General features: G+C 43.5%; 1 protein-coding gene across 1 annotated transcript in view; it reads left to right on the forward strand.

Annotated features, from left to right (window-relative positions):
• LOC138665696 (hexokinase-1) overlaps positions 1–22,837 on the forward strand; it is a 118,837-nt gene that overhangs the window by 20,264 nt on the left and 75,736 nt on the right. The window contains exon 2 of the mRNA XM_069753412.1: positions 3,325–3,487. Within this exon, the coding sequence (XP_069609513.1) occupies positions 3,325–3,487 (163 nt within the window). The remainder of the gene's footprint in view (positions 1–3,324; positions 3,488–22,837) is intronic.

A 22,837-nucleotide genomic window follows, 5' to 3' on the forward strand; every position in this document is an offset into this window, starting at 1 on the left:
GAGCTCTGCCATGTGCCCAAACAGTAGTTTTCTCCCACATATGGGGTATCAGCGTACTCAGGACAAATTGCACAACAACTTTTGGGGTCCAATTTCTCCAGATACCCTTGGAAAAATACAAAACTGGGGGCTAAAACATCATTTTTGTGTAAAAAAAAAGATTTTTTAATTTTCACGGTTCTACATTATAAACTTCTGTGAAGCACTTGGGGTTCAAAGTGCTCACCACACATCTATATAAGTTCCTTAGGGGGTCTACTTTCCAAAATTTGGACACTTTTGGCGGGTTTCCACTGTTTAGGCACATCAGGGGCTCACCAAACGAGACATGGTGTCCCATCTCAATTCCAGCCAATTTTGCAGTGAAAAGTCAAATGGCGCTTCTTCCCTTCTGAGCTCTGCCATGCGCCCAAACAGTGGTTTACCCCCACATATGGGGTATCAGCGTACTCAGGACAAATTGTACAACAACTTTTGGGGTCCAAAATTAAATTTTTTGTGAAAAAAGTTAAATGTTCATTTTTTTTAAACATTCCAAAAACTCCTGTGAAACACCTAAAGAGTTAATAAACTTCTTGATTGTGGTTTTGAGCACCTTGAGGGGTGCAGTTTTTAGAATGGTGTCACATTTGGGTATTTTCTATCATATAGACACCTCAAAGTGACTTCAAATGTGATGTGGACCCTAAGGCTGTGTGTACACATTGCAGATTTTTCGCGTTTTTTTCGCGATAAAAACGCAAAAAAAAAAAGCTCACATGAAGCATCCTATTTAAAAGAATGCAATCCGCATTATGTATGCACATGCTGTGTTTTTTTCCTGAGCGGAAACGCTTTCCAGAAAAAAGCACAGCATGTTCATTAATTTGCAGTGATCCGCTTACTTCCCGCATGGGGCTATGCCCACCATGCGGGAAGTAAGCGGATCATGTGTGGATAGTACCCAGAGTGGAGGAGAGGAGACTCTCCTCCATGGACTGGGCACCATATAATTGTTGAAAAAAAAATTTAAATAAAAAATAGTGATATACTCACCTTCAGATGGCCCCCGGAGTCCTCCCGCCTCTCAGCGGTGCACCGCTGAGATCCGGTGACGTCGGAAGGTGAGAATATCTATTTTTTAATTTTTTTATTATTTTTAACATTAGATCTTTTTACTATTGATGCTGCCTATGCAAAAAAATAAAAGTTGGTCACACTTGTCAAACACTGTTTGACAAGCGTGACCAACCTGTCAATCAGTTTTCCAAGTGATGCTACAGATCGCTTGTAAAACGCTAGCATTCTGCAAGCGAATTACGCTTGTAAAACGCTAGTGTTTAGAGGGAATACGCATGCCAATTCCGCATGCGATATACCCACGGCAGGAGTTGCGGAATTCCCGTGGAAATTTCCGCGGAAATTCCGCAACGTGTGCACTTAGCCTAAAAAAAATGGTGTTGTAAAAATGAGAAATTGCTGGTCAACATTTAACCCTTATAATTCCCTTTCAAAAAAAAATTTTGGTTCCAAAATTGTGCTCTTGTAAAGTAGACATGTGGGAAATGTTACTTATAAAGTATTTTGTGTGACAAATCTCTATGATTTAAGGGCATGAAAATTCAAAGTTGAAAAATTGTGAAATTTTCAAAATTTTTGCCAAATTTCTATTTTTTTGACAAATAAACTCAAGTACTGTCAAGGAGATTTTGCCACTAAGGCCAGTCTCACACGTCCAGATAATTCCGGTACCGGAAAAATCGGTACCGGAATTATCCGTGTCCGTGTGCTTACCGTGAACATCAGTGTGGCACACGTGCGGCAGCCGTGTGCCGCCCGTGTGCCAACTGGGTACCACACGGACCGTGCAGGAGACAGCGCTACAAATAAGCGCTGTCCCCTTCATCTGGTGCTGAAGCCGCCATTCATATCTTCTTTTCCCATTACAGTCATGAATATGCGGCTCCACCCCTATGGGAGGTGGAGCCGCATATTCATGACTGTAATCGGCGGCACCACATGACCGCTCATACAGGAGAAGCTGGCGCTGAGAGGATGCTGCGAGGGAGCCGGGTATTTTATTAACAGCGGCCGGGCGCACAGGGGGTGGGAGGGGGGTTTTTCATATCTTCTGTACAGCGAACGCTGCTGGAGAGAAGATATGAATGGCGGCTTCAGCACCATGCTGGGGGGACAGCGCTTACTGTAGCGCTGTCTCCTGCACAGCACACGGACTGCACACGGACAGCGTCCGTGTACGGTACGTGTTTTACACGGACCCATTGACTTTCATGGTTCTGTGTAATCCGTGCGCTCCCACGAACACTGACATGTCTCCGTGTTTTGCACACGGACACACGGTCCGTGAAAACACGCTGACATGTGCAGAGACACATTGATTTCAATGTGTCTACGTGAGTCAGTGTCTCCGGTACGTGAGGAAACTGTCACCTCACGTACCGGAGCCACTGACGTGTGGAACCGGCCTAACATGAAGTACAATATGTCACGAGAAAACAATGTCAGAATCACTGGGATCCGTTGAAGTGTTCCAGAGTTATAACCTCATAAAGGCACAGTGGTCAGAATTGTAAAAATTGGCCCGGTCATTAACATGCAAACCACCCTTAGGGGTAAAGGGGTTAAAATATGGGCAAAAATAAATTACACTCATGAACATATAAAATGTTGCTGTGAGGCAAAGTTTATAAACAATATATAAAAAATGATGGGGCCCCTTTTTCCAGAACCTTTGTCATAAATGAAGTCTTTAAGGGTCCCATACATAGTAGAGAAAAGTTGACTGAACCTACCGATTTTAGGGGGTTTAGTGGCTCAGGAGAGAACTGTTGGCCGATTGCTCAGTAATCTATGATATTTGCGTCCCTTAAGGGTAACTTCAGATGTCATAGACAATTTTTGCTGTGATCATACCTTGAAAAATTAAATTTCTGTCATTTTTGTGACATGTAGGTTTGGATTGTTGTGCAGATTTCACCATTATCCAGCCATGTATATAAGATGGCTATATCTACCGATTGTCCCTGTGTTTTCTGTGATAGGGTCGCTGTCAGATTACCAGATCCTTCTGTCCCTGTCATGAGAGACTTGGGAGACTCCCATACGCATTTGATGGTCAGACGATTCCACCAAAAATGGTTGGTTCGGTGGATTTTTACCGAAACTCTATGGGGGCTTTTAATTTTGCAACAAATCTGCGGATATAATGTAATGTCCTTCATACACAATAGTTTCATGTTTTTAGCCGACTGTATGGCTAGTGATCGTATGTGCTGGCTGATTCTGAACCTTGCAGACTTTTGTAATGATTTCTTCTTCCTACAGATTGATAAGTACCTGTACGCAATGCGGCTTTCAGATGAGACATTATTGGACATTATGTCCAGGTTCAAAAAAGAGATGGAAAACGGTCTCTCGAGGGACACCAACCCAACAGCAATTGTCAAGATGCTTCCAACATTTGTGAGATCCATTCCTGATGGCTCAGGTAGGCTGGACAACATTATTATGCTCTCCTAGGGCTGCACTAAAGTCCACTCTCCCACATTTTAGCTCAGGTTTAGTCCAGATTATACGTTTAAGCAGATTATTTTTTGTTATTTGAACAGCTAGGTATTATCATATGCATATTATTCATAAGGGAAAGTATTTTTTCTCTAATGCTCACAAGGTTGCACATAATGGGGCATATTCATCAATACTGTACCTTTCACATCTCTTCCACATGACCTTATTTGCCATCTTTATTTCATTCAGTGTATTCTTATAGAAATATGGTGTTATTCGCATGGATGTTTTTTCATGTGCGTTTGAACCATTTTACTGATAGAATACACCCATTAAAGTCCATGGGGAATGCCTAAAATACGGATGCATCAGTATTGTATCCGCATTTGATCGTTTTTTTCCTCTGTATTGGCTTTTATTTGCTACTAGCTGAAGAGCCCGGCGTTGCCCGGGAATAGTAACTAACTGTGGTTAGTTCTAACAAATTATAATGATTATATTGCACAAAAAAACATTTTACATCATATATTCAACACTACAGATTTGCAACGCAAATTAACTAAATGATTACCCAAGTATTGATAGTATTTTATTTTCAACTCATTCAAAAGCCTTTAGATAAACAAAATTTTTGGTTTTCCTTCCGGTGCAAAGATGAACAGATTTTTGACCGTTCCAACTCTTGAACAGGCCCCGTAAAGTTGACCGTGAGAATTAAACAAAAGTATTTTTTGAACACAATATTAACCCCTGCGACTTTTAACGGCGGCAGTTAAGGGGCCTTATTCTTCCTGCACCTCATGCTCCTTCTTTTTACGCAGCATTTTACTGCAGCACAGCTTTTCTCCGTGGCTCGATGCATACACACACATACATACACTCAGCTTTATATATATAGATTATTTTCTATTGGGCAAGATCAAATCTGTTTTTATTTGGCTTGCCAGTTTATGAACATTTTCGTGCATTCTGTAGATAGTCGGTGTCCTACATTAAGTCATATTCCCTTGTAGAAGAAGGCTCAATAACACAAAATAAATAAGGTGCATGTCATGATAGACAAAGACAATATTGGGGTATCTGTCGCATGTTCAGTTCAATAGTTTCATGGTATTAAGATTGAAAGAAGACCCAAGTCCATTGAGTTACCCTAAACTCTAACATGCTGATCCAAACGAAGACATACACCCCATGCGGAAGATGCTAATAGCTCCATATTAGAGGGAAAATTCCTTCTCGACCCCACATACAACAATCAGCTTAGTTCCCAAGATCAATGTCCCATCACAGAATCTAGTACATAATCTCTCTTCTGTCCTCTAGATGTATAGGATGCCCCCCGTTACAGGCCTAGATGTAAAAGGATCATTAGAAATATTTCGGTTCTGTCCCTTCATATATTTCTGCATTGTAACAAAATCTCCTATTCCTTGGTTTCCGCTGGCATGTGATCTTTAACCCTTTTCTGATTGTCCCATGTCTTTTGACGATGGTTGGTGGAGGTCCCGAGTCTTGATCATGTGATTGCCAGCTGTATGCTAGGGATAGAATAGGATTTAGCAGTCTTTGATCACTATAGGGGGCTGTTTGTCCTACACCATGGGTTCCTTTGGATACCCCAAATACAGTAAAAAAACGTAGCAATAAAGAAAAAAAAATGTCCCCTAGAGATCTTTTATGTCCTCTGGGTGGACATATTATGAATATATTTTAGAATTTTATAAATACAAATATTTATAAAATATAAAAAAGCCAACCCTTCCTTAAAAAAAAAAGTCTTCATATATTTGTTATCCACAAAATCTTAGTAACATGAAGGGGTTATTTAGTGTGAAGAAAAATATTAAAAATCTTTTTTGTCTCCATTATTAGAAAAATTATTAGTAGAAAAAAGCCATTATATAAATTACATAGTATTCTGTAGTTAGCCCTGAACAGTTCAGACAAATAGTATAATTTTTCATGCATAAATCAAGGGTTCATACAACCACATGAAAAACAAAAAAAATGTAGCTGAAATGCAAAGAGGCAAAGTGCAAAAAATAGATCATGTTTGAAGATCTTTACAGACTTTACGGACTCTCTCCGCACAGAATAACTGTTCAGACCAAGTACAGGTGCTGGGTGCATCATGGTGTGGCCAAACATTTAAGTGCACCTTCCACCTACTTGTTTTCGATCTATCTCCACGCTTCTCTTGTTCTATAGGTGTATATAAATGATTGGCCCTGATAAGGGTTCACCGAGTGCCCCTACTTGGTCTGAACAGTCCTTCTGTGCAGACAGAGTCCCTTATAGAGAAACTCCAAAAATAGCGTTTCAATCCCATATAGTCGGCATACTGGAACAGCGACTGCAGGGAGAAAATTACGTTTTGTTCTCCCTGCAGCCTCCTTCTTCCTGTCATTGGGGCGGTGAAGGGAGTTGTCAGTTACCACTCACTACACGGTGAGCGTGCTGTAATCACTCTATGGCGCATTGATTGACAGCCAGCTCTGAACACAAACACGTATGCTCACACACTAAGGCCGGTTTCACACATCAGTGGCTCCGGTACGTGAGGTGACAGTTTCCTCACGTACCGGAGATGCTGACTCACATAGACACATTGAAATCAATGTGTCTCTGCACATGTCAACGTGTTTTCACGGACCGTGTGTCCGTGTGCAAAACACGGAGACATGTCAGTGTTCGTGGGAGCGCACGGATTACACGGACCCATTAAAGTCAATGGTTCCGTGTAAAACACGTACCGCACACGGACGCTGTCTGTGTGCAGTCTGTGTGCCGTGCAGGAGACAGCGCTACAGTAAGCGCTGTCCCCCCAGCGTGGTCCTGAAGCCGCCATTCATATCTTCTTTCCAGCAGCGTTCGCTGGAGAGAAGATATGAAATATCCTTTTTTTTTCTTTTTCGTGTTTAAAATAAAGATCCCTGTCCCCTCTCCCCTCCCACCCCCTGTGCGCCCGCCCGCTGTTAATAAAATACTCACCCGGCTCCCTCGCAGCGTCCTCTCAGCCCCAGCTTCTCCTGTATGAGCGGTCACGTGGTGCTGCCGATTACAGTCATGAATATGCGGCTCCACCTCCCATAGGGGTGGAGCCGCATATTCATGACTGTAATGGGCGGCACCACGTGACCGCTCATACAGGAGAAGGTGCGGCGCGGAGAGGATGCTTCGAGGGAGCCGGGTGAGTATTTTAGTAACAGCGGCCGGGCGAAGAGGGGGTGGGAGGGGGGTGGGGAAAGGGATCTTTATTTTAAACCCGAAAAAAAAAAAAAATATTTTTCATATCTTCTCTCCAGCGAACGCTGCTGGAAAGAAGATATGAATGGCGGCTTCAGCACCAGATGCAGGGGACAGCGCTTACTTGTAGCGCTGTCTCCTGCACGGTCCGTGTGGTACCCAGTTGGCACACGGGCGGCACACGGCTGCCGCACGTGTGCCACACTGATGTTCACGGTAAGCACACGGACAATTCCGGTACTGATTTTTCCGGTACCGGAATTATCTGGACGTGTGAGACTGGTCTAAAGAGCAGGCTGTCAATCAAAGTGTATGGGAGTGGTTACAGCATTACACTGTGCAGTGACAGTTCCCAGCTATATGTTTTTTGTACACTTTGATGCAAGTCATATGTGATGTCTATACGATTTTTCTTTGCACTTTTTCAGCACTTTGCACTTTTTTCACAATATTTATGTCTGTGTAATTGTCTGTTCTGTTTATGTCCGTCTTTGTTTTGGAACCACTTGATCATGACCTTTTTAGTACATTTGTATATATACTTTTTTGTGCACATAGGTCTTTATAAAATAAATTCCCCGTCCTTTTTAAATCCTGGTTGACTAAACTTAACTGGTTTGCCGATTTTACTGACTGACTTACTATATGACCTCTCACCTCTTTGATTAACAGAGGAGACCTTTTGCGCATAATGTTTACCTTTTATACTTGCTCATTTCCTCATTTTTCCAGCTCACGTCGATTGAACCGAGCATTTCTTTCAATTAGTTAGTCTTGTGGAATGAAATCTTTGCGTCACCTGGAACGTATGCCTCACTTCCGGTCTATCTGAACCCATATGGAACACAATGGTGAGACGCACACGTCACTTCCAGTCTGACGCATGCGGGACAGGTCAAACGGAACTGGCTTATCAGGCTATGTGCACACGCCGCGGGTTTTGCTGCGGATCCGCAGCGGATTTGACGCTGCGGATCTGCAGCAGTTTTCCATGAGTTTACAGTACCATGTAAACCTATGGAAAACAAAATCCACAGTGCACATGCTGCGGAAAAAAACAGCGTGGAAACGCAGCGGTTTATATTCCGCAGCATGTCAATTCTTTGAGTTGATTCCGCAGCGGTTTTACATCTGCTCCATAATGGAAATCCGCAGGTGTAAAACCGCAGGTGGAATCCACACAAAAACCGTGAAAAAAACGCGGTAAATCCGTGGTAATTCCGCATTGCAGTTTACCTGCGGATTGACCAAAATCAGTGTGAAAAAATCCACACACCATTCCGCAGCGTGTGCACATACCCTCATATTCGGTGTGCCTGTTTCTAACCTCCATTGCGGCTTCTATTTAAATTGGCCCCTTAATGGGCAGAGACCCCTGATGAAGCTGCCAGTAGGCAGCGAAACGCGTGGGGACTGGGGCCCTTTCGGGTTATTACTGTCACCCTGGTATGTATCATCTCATGTTAGCACTCGTGTGTGTATCTTTCATATCCCTATTGTTCCCAATAACTATTGGGTAATTACGTGAGGCAGGGGAATTTATAGGATTATCATTTCCCACCCCCTCCAGCTTTTAAATCCCTTTTAATTGTTTTAATGCAATTTATTTCTGTCTGTGTTGTAATTTCTGGTGCTGTTTTGAATAAAATTGATATTTGATTAAATAATGGGTGTGCACACCTTTTCTCCTTGCTCGCTTTTCCCTCTCTTTTTCCTGCCAATGATTACATGTAAGGTTGTGTAGCCCCCGCTCTCATGTATCCTTGCTGGGCCCACTTTCCTCTTACTACGAGCGGTGACAGCTCCCTGCACCGCCCCATGACTAGAAGCGAGCGGTTGCAGGGAGAATAAAACTTCATTTTCTCCCTGTAGTTGCTGTTCCAGGAAGCCAGCTACATAGGATTTAAACACTATTTACCTGCATATTACCACTATATCTTTTGGTTAAATAGCATTTTTGGACATGGCATGTTCACTTTAAGGTTGCACACTTAGGTGTAGTTTGAAGCTTTTGGTGGCTAAAGCAAAATGTGTAACAGAACCTCTTTATATTAGTGGTGCAGGTCATGAAGAAGAAGGGCCCTTGGCTCCACTCAGAATGTGAATTAGTGATGAGCAAACGTGCTGGGATAAGGTGTTATCTGAGCATGCTCGGGTGCTGACTGACTGACGTCGGTGTGCTCGAATAATATCTTTGAATCCCTGCGGCTGTTCGACAGCCGTAACACATGCAGGGATTGCCTAACAAACAGACAATCCCTGCATGTGTTGCACCTGTAGAACAGCCGCGGGGACTTGACCATATTTTTCGAGCACGCCGAAGACACTCGGTTAGCACCGAGCATGCTCAGATAACACCTTATACGATCATGTTCGCTCATCACCGTGATTGCTGTCTCTGAACCCCCGTTAGCTAAACCCTGGCTGCATAACTTCATTATCCCAACACTTTAGTTTATTGTGATTAATCCCAGGTAACTGCAGCACACTTTTGGATTGCAGTGTGTATAAAATATACAGCTTTACACATACAGCACTGCCTGTGGTTTTAGGGATAAAGGCTTCCTGACACTTATCAGTATGTATTTGAATAGCAGCATTGTGACATTATCCGGTAGGAATGACCCACTTTCTCCTCCTAAGTAGCTAATCTCCTTTACAAGGTGTCTTGGAGCAGTGCTATTGCTGCACATGTTCTCTGACTGCAGGATTTTACATATCTGTGTAGTGTGTGTTACATTATTTGGATATCATTTTTTTTTTTAATTCATCATAAATGGTTGCTTTTTGTGTTACTTATGGATGGAACTGGCATCCACGTACCCAGCATTCATGTATGTAGTGGGCAGACTGAACTCACGGAATGGTCCTCCATGTTTGTGCATTACTTTGTGGCTGGGAAAAATGCAAACTTCTTTGAAATCTGTGATCTACGTATTAATTGCATGGAGATGTCAGACAGATTTATGGGCATTAATCTAGTCCCCCTGACTTATTTAATAAAATATCATGGGCGATCATACTAGTACCAGAAAAACTAGGCCTCATTCAGACGTCTATGATTTTCCTTGTACTTAAAGGGAATCTGTCAGCAGGTTTTTGCCAATCAATCTGAGATCAGGACAATGTGGAGACAGAGGCCCTGACTGGGCTTTTGGATGTAGTTTTGATAAAATCACTGTTTTATCAGCAAAAGATTATCAGTAATGGCTGCCTGTCAGCAAGCATATTCATGAGCTCTGTATAACCCCGTCCTCATCAATAACCTGGCAGCGTTATATCTATTTGTGTACACAGAGCTGCCAATCAGTGGTGTGGGCAGGGATATACACAGCTCAGCATTCAGAGAACTGCTAGATCTGCAGCAGAGAAAACAGGAATTTTATCAAAAGTACAGAAAACAATTCAGTAAGTGACACATCACTGGAATCAGGGTCTCAACCCTTACATTATGGTGCTCTCAGATGAGGTATCAAAAACTTGGCAACAGATTCCCTTTTAAAAAGATCAATCATTATTCATCACCGATTTTAGATAATAGTTTGATCAGTGTCAGTTTTTACCATCAGTGCGTCATAAGTGATTTTTCATCAGTAATAATAAAAAAAAGCTGCAAGCCTTCTCCTGTCCATGGCAATGTTAGGCTACGTTCACATTGGCGTTCCGCCAATGTGCGTCGCTGTTGCGCCGGCGACGCAGCGGCGACGCAGCGGCGACACGCCCCTATGTTTAACATAGGGGACGCGTGCGTCGTTTTGGTGGCGTTTTTCGCCACGTGCGTCGTTTCCGACGCTAGCGTCGGACGCAAGGAAACGCTACATGTAGCATTTTCTGTGCGTCCGATTTTCGTCGGAAAACGACGCACGCGTCGCAAAACGCGCGCGTTTTTGCGCGTGTTTGCGTGCGTTTTAGCGTGCGTCGCGCGTTGCGTCGCCGATGCACGGCGGCGCAACGCTAATGTGAACGTAGCCTTAATCACAGACACTACACGGATTGTACACTGATGCCATCTGTGTGCGAATAGTAAATTTCGCAGACCCATAAACTTGTATGAATAATTTTGATCTATGATAAAAAAAATAAATAAACATGCTTCCGTAATTTTTTGCTTTGTTCATATTAGGAGTTTTTAGAGTTTTGATTAACACCTGTTTGGGGAGAAAAAAAAAGTGCATGTCAGTTTTCTGAAACTTATCCTGATGGAATTTGCTCCAAACTCAGCATTGTCAGTTAAAAAGCATGCAAACAATGATTCAAGAAAAACAAACAAATGTTCCAGATTTCTGACAAAAAATGTTTTGTTTCAGGAAAATAAAACTTATTGCAAAAACTTCCCCAAAATAAGCATTTCCTTAAAAGGAGTTGAGTCGCCCACCAGGGCAGTGGGGCCAACCGGGGGCCACCTCCTCTGCCTTCATTAACGTCCCCGACGCCTGCGCTGTAAGTTCCCACCATGTGATGGGAGTCGAAGGGCAGCGCAAACTGCGCATCCCCGAAAAAGGAACATACAGCGCAGGCGCCGGGGACATTAATGAAGGCGGAGGAGGCGGGCCCGACGCACGGAGGGGCTGAGGGATAGCTGGGAGGCGTTTGTGTCCGGGGGAAAAAGACATGCCCCCCGGACAGACTACAGTTATGGTGGGCTAATTAAAAAAAATGAATAGTTCAGCGTTGGAAAGGACCCCAAATAGAAGAGCCACCTTGACAGAATGCAGCATTAGTGCTGCACAAGGTGGCTCTTTTAGTTAAAAACGCCAGGGGGGAGAAGGGGGGTGACAGGTTCCCCTTAAATGCATTTTATTGGGATTTTGTGTGATAAACCAACACAAGGTAGAAAGTATTTGTGAAGCGTAAAGGAAACAATATGTAGTTTTCTAAATATTTTAAAAATATAATTCTGAAAGTTGTGATGTGCGTTTCTATTCACCCCCCCCCCCCCCCCCCCTGAGTCTATACTTTGTAGAACCACCTTTTGCTCAATTACTGCTGCAAGTCTTTTGGGGTATGTCCCCACCAGCATTACACATCTAGAGACTGATATTTTTGCCCATTCCTTGTACTCCTTTTCTCTGGAAGGAGAATACTTACTAAGCCTTAGGCCGGGGTCACACATGCGAGTGTAATGCAAGAAACTTGCACGAGTCTCTCGCATCAATACCCGACACTGCCGCCAGCACTCAGCACCGTAGTGTGCGGCTGCTTGTATTTCTATGTAGCTGAACGATTGTGCGGCTGCTTGTATTTCTATGTAGCTGAACGATTGTGCGGCTGCTTGTATTTCTATGTAGCTGAACGAGTGTGCGGCTGCTTGTATTTTTATGTAGCTGAACGCTCTGGTTTTGAGTGCCGGCGGCAGTGCCGGGAATTGATGCGAGAGACTCGTGCAAGTTTCTTGCATTGCACTCGCAAGTGTGACCCCGACCTTAGAAAGATGTCCCCAGATCCCAGTATTTAACTGTAACTAGGTCTAATGAGCTTTTCTGGCAAGGCTTGAACAGTCAACATAACCTTTTCTATAAAAATAACTATGGAAAAATCTACAGCCTATGTTAAAGAGAACTTAACAGGTACAGAAAATCTTCAACATCAAAAACTCACCAAATAGCCATCGTGGGAACGTAGCCTAAGGGTGCCTTCACGCTGCGTTCTTCTCCACGTTCAGTGGTCGCGTCAGGACTTATGTCTGAACCCCCCCGCAAATGGGTTATGAATGTATCCATTGGGTCCATTGACTTTATTGGTTCAGTTAGAGTCGCTGTGTGCTCTGTCATGCATTATTTTTGGCTGTGTGCCTACTGGAGGGGAACACCCAGACATAGTAGACTGCGTTTGAGTATCTGCCTCCAGAAGGCATTTACTCCGGAAAATGATGCATGTCAGAGAACAAAGTGACTCTTTTGGCACCATTTTAGTCGATGGCCCATCAGCACATATGTCCGAATCCTGTTTTGCGGGGAGTTCAGATATAAGCCCTGAAGGGACCACTGAACGTGGAGAAGAATGCAGCGTGAAAGCACCCTTAAGTGTATGACTGCTGTATAAATCCATAACAAGTAGCTGTTCTTTTTCTGTTGCAAATAAACAGTCAAAACTTTTCGCTCTTGGGAATACAGGTGCATCTTACAAAATTAGAATATCATCAAAAAGTTAATTTATTTTAGTTCTTCAATACAAAAAGTGAAACTCATATATTATATAGTATCATTACAAACAGAGTGATCTATTTCACATATTTATTTCTGTTAATGTTGATGATTATGGCTTACAGCCAATGACAACCCAAAAGTCATTATCTCAGTAAATTGGAATACTTTATAACACCAGCTTGAAAAATGATTTTAACATCCGAAATATTGGCCTACTGAAATGTATGTTCAGTTAATATACTCAATACTTGGTTGGGGCTCCTTTTGCATCAGTTACTGCATCAATGCGGCGTGGCATGGAGGCGATCAGCCTGTGGCACTGCTGAGGTGTTATGGAAGCCCAGGTTGCTTTGATACCAGCCTTCAGCTCGTCTGCATTGTTGGGTCTGGTGTCTCTCATCTTCCTCTTGACAATACTCCAATCTATGGGGTTAAGGTCAGGCGAGTTTGCTGGCCATCACGCACAGTGATACTGTTGTTTTTAAACCACGCATGGGTACTTTTGGCAGTGTGGACAGGTGCCAAGTCCTGCTGGAGAATGAAATTTCTATCTCTAAAACGCTTGTCTGCAGAGGGAAGCATGAAGTGCTCTAAAATTTCCTGGTAGACGGCTGCGCTGACTTTGGTCTTGAGAAAACACAGTGGACCTACACCAGCAGATGACATGGTCCCCGAACCATCACTGATTGTGGAAACTTCACACTAGACCTTGGAAATCAAGGTCCCAGAGTCTGGAGGAAGAGTGGAGAGGCCTCAATCCAAGCTGCTTAAGATCTAGTGTGAAGTTTCCACAATCACTCTGTATGTAATGACTATATAATATATGACTTTCACTTTTTGTATTGAAGAATTGAAATAAATTAACTTTTTGATGATATTCTAATTTTGTGAGATGCACCTATATTACGCAGTAGGGCAATGATAAAATTTCTCTCATGTAGACATTTTAAACTGTTCGGGTGCTTTGCTAATTTAAGAAGTTTGATGATATTTACCCTGACATTTGAAAGGCGACATTTCTGGCCAGTGTGGTCTGTGGCTCTGGTTTCTTATATTTCTATATTTAGCCTGGAGGCAATGACAGCTGAGCAACAGGCTGGTTAAAAATACAGGGCACTCACAAGGAGGACAGTGGTTCAGATTGAAGGTTTGTGTGAGGAACCTGAACATCTGCTCATCCATTGTCATAGCATATATACACTGCTCAAAAAATATAGAGAACACTAAAATGCCACATTCTAGATATTCTAGTTGGAAATCCTGATTCAGTACATACTGGAATGCATTGAAAACAATAAAACATAAAAATGATCAATGTAAATCAAAATCAATATCCCATGGAGGTCTGAATTTGGAATGATACTCAAAATCAACATGGAAAATCAAATTACAGGCTAATCCAACTTGGTGGAAATGCCTCAAAACAAGGAAATGATGCTCAGTAGTGTGTGTGGCCTCCACATGCCTGTATGACCTCCCTACAATGCCTGGGCATGCTCCTGATAAGGCGGTGGATGTTCTCTTGAGGGATCAACTCTCAGACCTGGATTAAAGCATCAGTCAACTCCTGGACAGTGTGGTGCAGTCTGTTGGTGGATGGAACAAGAAGTCCTAGATGTGCTCGATTGGATTCAGGTCTGAGGAACGGGCAGGGAAGTCCACAACATCAATGCCTTCATCATGCAGGAATGGCTGATACACTTCAGATACATGAGGCTTAGTATTGTCATGCATCACAAGGAACCCAAGGCCCACTGCACCTGCATATGGTCTCACAATGGGTCTGAGGATCTGATCCCGGTACCTAATGGCAGTCAGGGTACCACTGTCTAGTACATGGAGGGCTGTGCGGCCCTCCAAAAAAATGCCTCTTCACACCATTAATGACCCACTGCCAAACCGGTAATACTGAAGGATGAAGGATGTCGCAGGCAGCAGAACGTTCTCCATGGCATCTCTAAACTTTGTCACATCTATCATATGTGCTCAGGGTGAACCTGCTGTCATCCGCGAAGAGCACAGGGCGCCAATGTCGAATCTATCAATCTTGGTGTTCTCTGGCAAATGCCAATTGCCCTGCACGGTGTTGGGCTGTAAGCTCAACACCCACTTGTGGACATCAAGCTTCATATCACCCTTATGAAGTCTGTTTCTGACAGTTTAAGCAGACACATGGACGGTAGTGGCCTTCTGCAGTTTATTTTGCAGGGCACTGGCACTGCTCTTCCTGTTCCTCCTTACACAAAGGAGGAGGTAGCGGTCCTGTTGCTGGGTTGTTGCCCTCCTACAACCGCCTTCACGTCTTCTGGTGTACCTGCCTGTCTCTTGGTATCTGCTCCATTCTCTGGACACTGTGTTGACAGACACAACTACCATCCTCGCCACAGCTCGCATTCATGTGCCATCCTGGATTAGGTTCCTATTACACCATGACCAGAGGATTAATATTAAGATCCATGGCACCAGTGCAAAATCTGTAACAGGGTGTCTACCTACCATGTGTCATCTATAGCAGAGGTCCCCAACTCCAGTCCTCAAGGCCCACCAACAGGTCATGTTTTCAGGATTTCCTTTGCATTGCACAGGTGATGCAATTATTACCTGGGCAAGACTAAGGAAATCCTGAAAACATGACATGTTGGTGGGCCTTGAGGACTGGAGTTGGGGACCCCTGATCTATAGTACTTCCAAAGTTGTAGACCAGGGGCCAGATGTGACTGTTTATAATGAAACCCCTATAGTTGTCCCTCTGATTCGGTTGCCTGCAGACGAGCATATAAAAAAATTGTCAGAATTTCATTAAAAAAAATCGGATGATTGTTTTTCTAATTTTCATAAAATTTTCATCTATGTGTCATCCGAGTGTTCATTTTCTTTTGTCCGTGTGCAATCTGTTTCCATACAACTCTATTAAACTGTGTACATGATTACACACATTTTCCTAGGGTTATAATATAGAGCTATCCTTAAAAATCGGATGCCGATTTCTACGCTCGTCTGCATGAGCTCTTTGGCCAATATGATAAGGTATTAATTCTCCTAGCAAAATAGAGAAGAAAGGAATCCTGACGTAAACCTGTCAAAAGCACACTCCATTAGTCTGTCTCATACACCGTAACTGTCAGCACCAGTGGTACATTACAATATAAATTGGGATATATTTATTTCAAAGGGGAAAGGTTAAATCCCACTCAGATGCCCCCTAATGTACAGTCCCGGCTGCACCACTGCCATTACAAATGTCATACAGAGAAATACTCAGAAATTCACAGGCAGTTGCCTCTTTTCATAAGCATCATGTCAGCGTTAATCTCTGACTTTGGTCATATCTGTATTTGTAGAGTAGTGCAGGTATTTTACTTGCAAATGCCATTCATCCAGATAGCTACCCTTAAGGTACCGTCACACATAATGATATCGTTAATGATATCGTTGCTTTTTGTGACGTAGCAACGATATCGTTAATGAAATCGTTATGCGTGACAGCGACCAACGATCAGGCCCCTGCTGGGAGATCGTTGGTCGCTGGGGAAAGTCCAGGACTTTATTTCGTCGCTGGATCACCCGCTGACATCGCTGAATCGGCGTGTGTGACGCCGATTCAGCGATGTCTTCACTGGTAACCAGGGTAAACATCGGGTTACTAAGCGCAGGGCCACGCTTAGTAACCCGATGTTTACCCTGGTTACCAGTGTAAATGTAAAAAAAACAAACACTACATACTTACATTCCGGTGTCTGGTCACGTCCCTCACCTTCAGCTTCTCGTACTGACTGTGAGCGCCGGCCGGCCGTAAAGCACAGCACAGCGGTGATGTCACTGCTGTACTTTACGGCCGGCGCTCAGTCAGTGCGGGAAGCTGAAGGCGAGGGACGTGACCAGACACCGGAATGTAAGTATGTAGTGTTTGTTTTTTTTACATTTACACTGGTAACCAGGGTAAACATTGGGTTTACCCTGTTTACCCGGGGACTTCGGGATCGTTGGTCGCTGGAGAGCGGTCTGTGTGACAGCTCTCCAGCGACCAAACAGCGACGCTGCAGCGATCGGCATCGTTGTCTAGATCGCTGCAGCGTCGCTAAATGTGACGGTACCTTTACTTATCAGCCTTGGAGATAAGACAAGTTGTAACCTGAAGCTTCTGAGCGTCAATGGGAGGTTTGTTCCAGCCCCAATCATCTCTTGCAATGTACGGAATCTGTATTTTACATGTCAACTAGGCCGTATACTAGACTCATACCTGTCCTCAATGGATGACTTTACACCAGTCTCATTATCATCACAGTAGGAATACAATCAGGAGCTTACACAGACAGGAGTGGGCCCCTATGCAACAACTATATATGGACCCTTTGCAGTCCGATAGCTCATCATCATGCAAAATCCCACCTGCTTTGGAGGTAGTAGTGGGCTTCGTTAGATCTTGGGTCCCTGTGTGGTTGCACCGGTTGTACCAATGGTATATCCGCCCTGATTACAATAAAAAGGTGACACCGCTATACTTACGCACCATTAACAATAGGTATTCTTTCAACTGGCCTCCTTCCCCCTCCCTTCACTTGACTAACTAACGCTTCTATACAAATAAATAGTATCTGACTCAGTCTGTTGATGCTAATCGCCATATAAAGAACAGGAAGTATGGGTTAAACATTAGGTCCAGTGGCCACTGTGACAAATGGCAAATGTAACATGGACAGTAATATGAAAACAACAAAAAGAAATTTATATAAAAAAAATACTCATCATAAAATCTCAGTGTAAGCAATAGGTCATTTTAAAATCCCTCATCTTCACCAGGCAAATAGACTTGCAAACTGATGAACCATGAGTGTTACTCTTTGACTGTCCAAACAGTTGGGAGTTCTGTGGTGTCTAGATAAGAGTCTTGAACAAGGGAGTAGCCCCAGTCCCAGAAGATAAAACCACAACCAACATCCTTAGTTATTAAGCAAAAAACAAAAATCAGATTAAGGCTACGTTCACATTTGCGTTGTGTCGGGCGCAACCGCGGCGACGCATGCATCATGCGCCCCTATATTTAACATGGGGGCGCATGGACATGCGTTGTCTTGCGTTTTGTGACGCATGCGTCATTTTTGGCGCAAGCGTCAGGGTGCAGAGGACGCTGTATGTTGCATTTTTTTGCGTCCAAAATCAAGCCAAAAATGGACGCATGCGTCACAAAACAATGTGTTTTGCATGCGTTGTGCATTGCGTCGCCGACGCAACACCCAACAACGCAAATATGAACGTAGCCTAACAGCGCTTCTTAGGATCGCTCTTATTTACAGTAGCTATATTTCAGCTGACACATGGGACTAAGCAATTTAGCCATTCATTGGCTTTAGTGGATGTCTTGTTACATTTCAGTGTTAAGAAAAAAGGAGATAATGAGAAAGAAGAACTTGTTATAAAATGTAATGTGCTTCCTGTTCCTGTCTTACGATTGGCGGAAAAGGATAATTGCTGTGAAGCTAGTCACTACTCATGGATAAGCCGTGAGGCAGGGTAGTCAAACGTTACAGGGTCAGATACCAAGAGAGCATGTAGTAATCTAAAGGGGAAAGACAAAGCCAAAGTCAGGTCATGGTCCGAGGTCAGTATTCCAATAAGATGGCAGATCAGAGCACAGGGGCTAGGCAAACGGATGGATGGAACAAAGTCCAAGGTCAGGCAGCAATAGGGCAACAAATAGAGCACAGAAATACAAGGTAAATAACTGAGCAGATGCTAAGTCTGGAAAAGATCTGGGGCTGACAGTTCACCTACTAATTACCTGGAACAGGGAACACCTGAAAGAAGCTCAGCACCTCCCAGATTGGACGGCTGAGCTGTCCATCAAAACACCGACAGCTCAACACACCACTGCACCAGACTGGATGACTGAGGTGTCAGTTACTGCATCCATGACACTCTGATCGTGACAATTGCAGCATGTGTCTGGTGCGATATCAATAGCTGCAGCTCCCATCAAGATGTTCTGACTAAATTACTTAATAGGCATTAGTGATGAGCGAATATACTCGTTACTCGAGATTTGTCGAGCATGCTCGGGGGTCCTCCGAGTATTTGTTAGTGCTCGGAAATTTTGTTTTTCTTGCTGCAGCTGAATGATTTACATGTTAGCCAGCATAAGTACATGTGGGGCTTTGCCTGGTTGCTAGGGAATCCCCACATGTACTTATGCTGGCTAACAGATGTAAATCATTCAGCTGCGGCAAGAAAAACTAAATCTCCGAGCACTAAAAAATACTCGGAGGACACCAGAGCGTGCTCGAGAAATCTCGAGTAACGAGTATATTCGCTCATCACTAATTTTAACATCTAACTTGTTTCATTATAGCATGTACAACTCAAAGCATGGCTGAGTTTCCCCTATATCTGGCCATACACATTACAGAACTTTTGCACACGTTCTGATATTCTTCTACCCCATAATTTAAATAGCAGTTATGCTCTCCAATGCAAAGCAGACTGACTATAGATTGAGATGTAAACCTGACACACAGGCACAACTGATTAATGACCGTCAATACGCCTTTTAACTGACCTGAGATATAAGAGAATAGCCTCCCCATACAGATGACAATATAGCTGACAACTTGCTGTATCAGCCACGATCGGTGTTTGCACCGTTCAAATCTGTTTAACCCCTTAGATGCTGCTGTCAATAGTGACTACATCATATAAATGGTTAACATAGTCTGGGGTCTTCCTCTTTACCCCAATAGGTGCCCTCAGATCATGATTTTGTGTTCCTGATATTTGCCGTGGCAATTCACGACCAAATAGCGGCCTCATAGTTTGGCGGCTGTTGTAACCTGTTCAGAAGTTAGAGGCATTTAGGTGGTAAAAATACACATTTTCATTCCCATCATGCCACTCTGCATTAATTCCTGAAAAGCGCCTGAAGGGTTAATAAACTACCTGACAGCCGTTTTCAATATGTCAGGGGGTGCTGTTTTTAAAATGGTATCACTTTTGAGGGTTTCCCAACATATGAGACCCCTAAAATCACTTCAAACATGGATAGGTCCCTTAAAAAATAAATTTTGTAAATTTCCTTGAAAAAATGAAAAACTACTGCTACATTTTAAAACCTTCTAAAATGCTAACAAAATAAAATGACATTTCACAAATGGTGCTGATGTAAAGCCGACATGTGGGAAATGTCATTTATTAATGTTTTGCTGTGGTATGACTATCTGGATTAATGGGATACCATGGGCGGACACAGACTGCAGAGGGCCCCTGTGCAAGAAATCTTCCAGGGCCCCCCCTCCATAACGCAACAAAGTTATGTAACCATATAGGCAGGGGTGGGATTCAAATTTTTAACAACAGGTTCTGTGTTTGTGTGTAGAAAAACCACACCCATTTTTAAGCCACACCCATTTTTAAGCCACACCCATTTATACACACCTTTTCCTCAAACATATACAAGTAGGGGCACAGTTAAACCATACCTCCCAACTTTTGAAGAGGGGAAAGAGGGATAAAGTTTGCAGCACGCGCAATGCGCCATGGCAAATTTTAAGCCACGCTTCTGACCACACCCATTTCACAACTAGTCACACTCATATTCACATCCCAACCACAGCCATTTAACATTGCTGATCACACTGTTTCATAAACAATAATTCTAAACAAAAAAATATGGCCACACAGTGCTCCATACTGTATAATGGCCAAAAATGATGCTCCATACTGTATAATGGCCACACATGATGCTCCATACTGTATAATGGCCACACAGTGCTCCATACTGTATAATGGCCACACGATGATACATACTGTATAATGGCCCTACATGATGTTCCATACTGTATGATGGCCACATAGTGCTCCATACTGTAGAATGGCCACACATGATGCTACATACTGTATAATTGCCACACATGAAGCTGCATACTGTATAATGACCACACATAGTGCTCCATACTGTATAATGGCCACACATGATGCTACAGTACATACTGTATGATGGCCACATAGTGCTCCACACTGGGCAGTGAGAATCTGGAATTGCTTGCCTGAGGAGGTGGTGATGGCGAACTCAGTCGAGGGGTTCAAGAGAGGCCTGGATGTCTTCCTGGAGCAGAACAATATTGCATCATACAATTAGGTTCTGTAGAAGGACGTAGATCTGGGGATTTATTATGATGGAATATAGGCTGAACTGGATGGACAAATGTCTTTTTTCGGCCTTACTATGTTACTATGTTACTATGTATAATGGCCACACATGATGCTACATACTGTATAATGGCCACACATGATGTTAGATACTGTATGATGGCCACATAGTGCTCCATACTGTATAATGGCCACACATGATGCTACATACTATATAATGGCCACACATAGTGCTCCATACTGTATAATGGCCACACATGATGCTCCATACTGTATAATGGCCACACATGATGCTACATATTGTTTGATGGCCCCACATGATACTACATACTGTATAATGGCCACACATGATACTGCGTACAGTATAATGGCCACACTTAGTTACTCCTATACACGTGGCTCTGCTCCGTACACCTTGCATACACAGCTCCGCTCTGTTCATCTCATACACACACGGCTCCGCTCCGTACACCACATACACACATGGTTCCGCTCCGTACACCTCATACACACACACGGCTCTGCTCCGTACACCTCATACACCCACATCTCCGCTCCGTACACCTCATACACACACACGGCTCAGATCCGTACACTTTATACACACACACGGCTCCGCTCTGTACACCTCATACACACACTGCTCCGCTCTGTACACCTCGTACACACACACACGGCTCTGCTACATCCACACTGTAAACAACTCCTGACCCCACACATAAGCTTACCGTCTAGCACCATGACAGCACAGCAGAGTCCTGCAATTCACGGAGGCCCCTGATCATGTGACTCCTGACTCCTCCCCTCCTGTGACCTCATCACAGGTCCTGTGCACACAGAGCAGCGGCAGCCATACATGTGATGTGCGGCTCTCTGCGGGTGGAGGGATGCAGCTCTGAGCAAGCTTCAGTGACTCACTGTGACTGAGAGGCCCTCCCCCTCCCTCCTCTCTTCCTGGTCCAGCGTCTGCTACCCGTCACCTCACTGCAGACCGCAGCAGTGACAGCAGCATAATGTATGCTTTGTATGCCCGTCGGGGGCCCCCTCCCGCTCTGGGCCCCTGCGCGGTTGCACAGGTTGAACAGGCGGTATGTCCGCCCATGGGATAATCATTCACAGTTTGAAAATTGCTAATTTTGTAACATTTTTCTCAAGTTTCTGATATTTTTTTATAAAAAACACAAAACATATCGACCTAAATTTACCATTATATAAAGTATAATGTGTCATGAAAAAACAGTCTCAAAATCACTGGGATTTGTTGAAGTATTCCACAGTTATTACCACATAAAGTGACACTGGTCAGATTTAAAAAATTTGGCTCCGTCACTAAGGGGTTATGGCTAGGTCTACATGTTACAGTGTCACTGTGTATCTAATAATTTCCTATGGTGCTGCACTGTGACCTGCAACGCACACCGAATCCAACAATGGCATATGTTTCCAAATGTGTTTTTTATTTTCTACCACTGGTTTTAAGTCACATGTGACTCACTTACAGCGAAATCACAGATCTAAAATAGTCCCTCTACAGCAAGTCACAGATAAGCTCCATAAGTGTTTTTGGTCATACGACTTGTCTGAGAATTGCTGTCTCCATGTATCCTTAGCTTAAATCCATAATAAATACAAAAAAGTCAGGAAATCCACTAGAAGTTTGGAAAAACCTGTTCATGCACTGGTTTTCTTTGTTTTCTTACTGGAATGTGCACATTATATAAATTCAGACTGAAGGCAGCAAAACCACAATGGAGCACGCATGGAAATAAGGAGTAAAGAATCGCTTGTGACACAAACCA

This window comes from Ranitomeya imitator, chromosome 2 (genome assembly GCF_032444005.1).
Source record: "Ranitomeya imitator isolate aRanImi1 chromosome 2, aRanImi1.pri, whole genome shotgun sequence".
Classification (NCBI taxonomy): domain Eukaryota; kingdom Metazoa; phylum Chordata; class Amphibia; order Anura; family Dendrobatidae; genus Ranitomeya; species Ranitomeya imitator.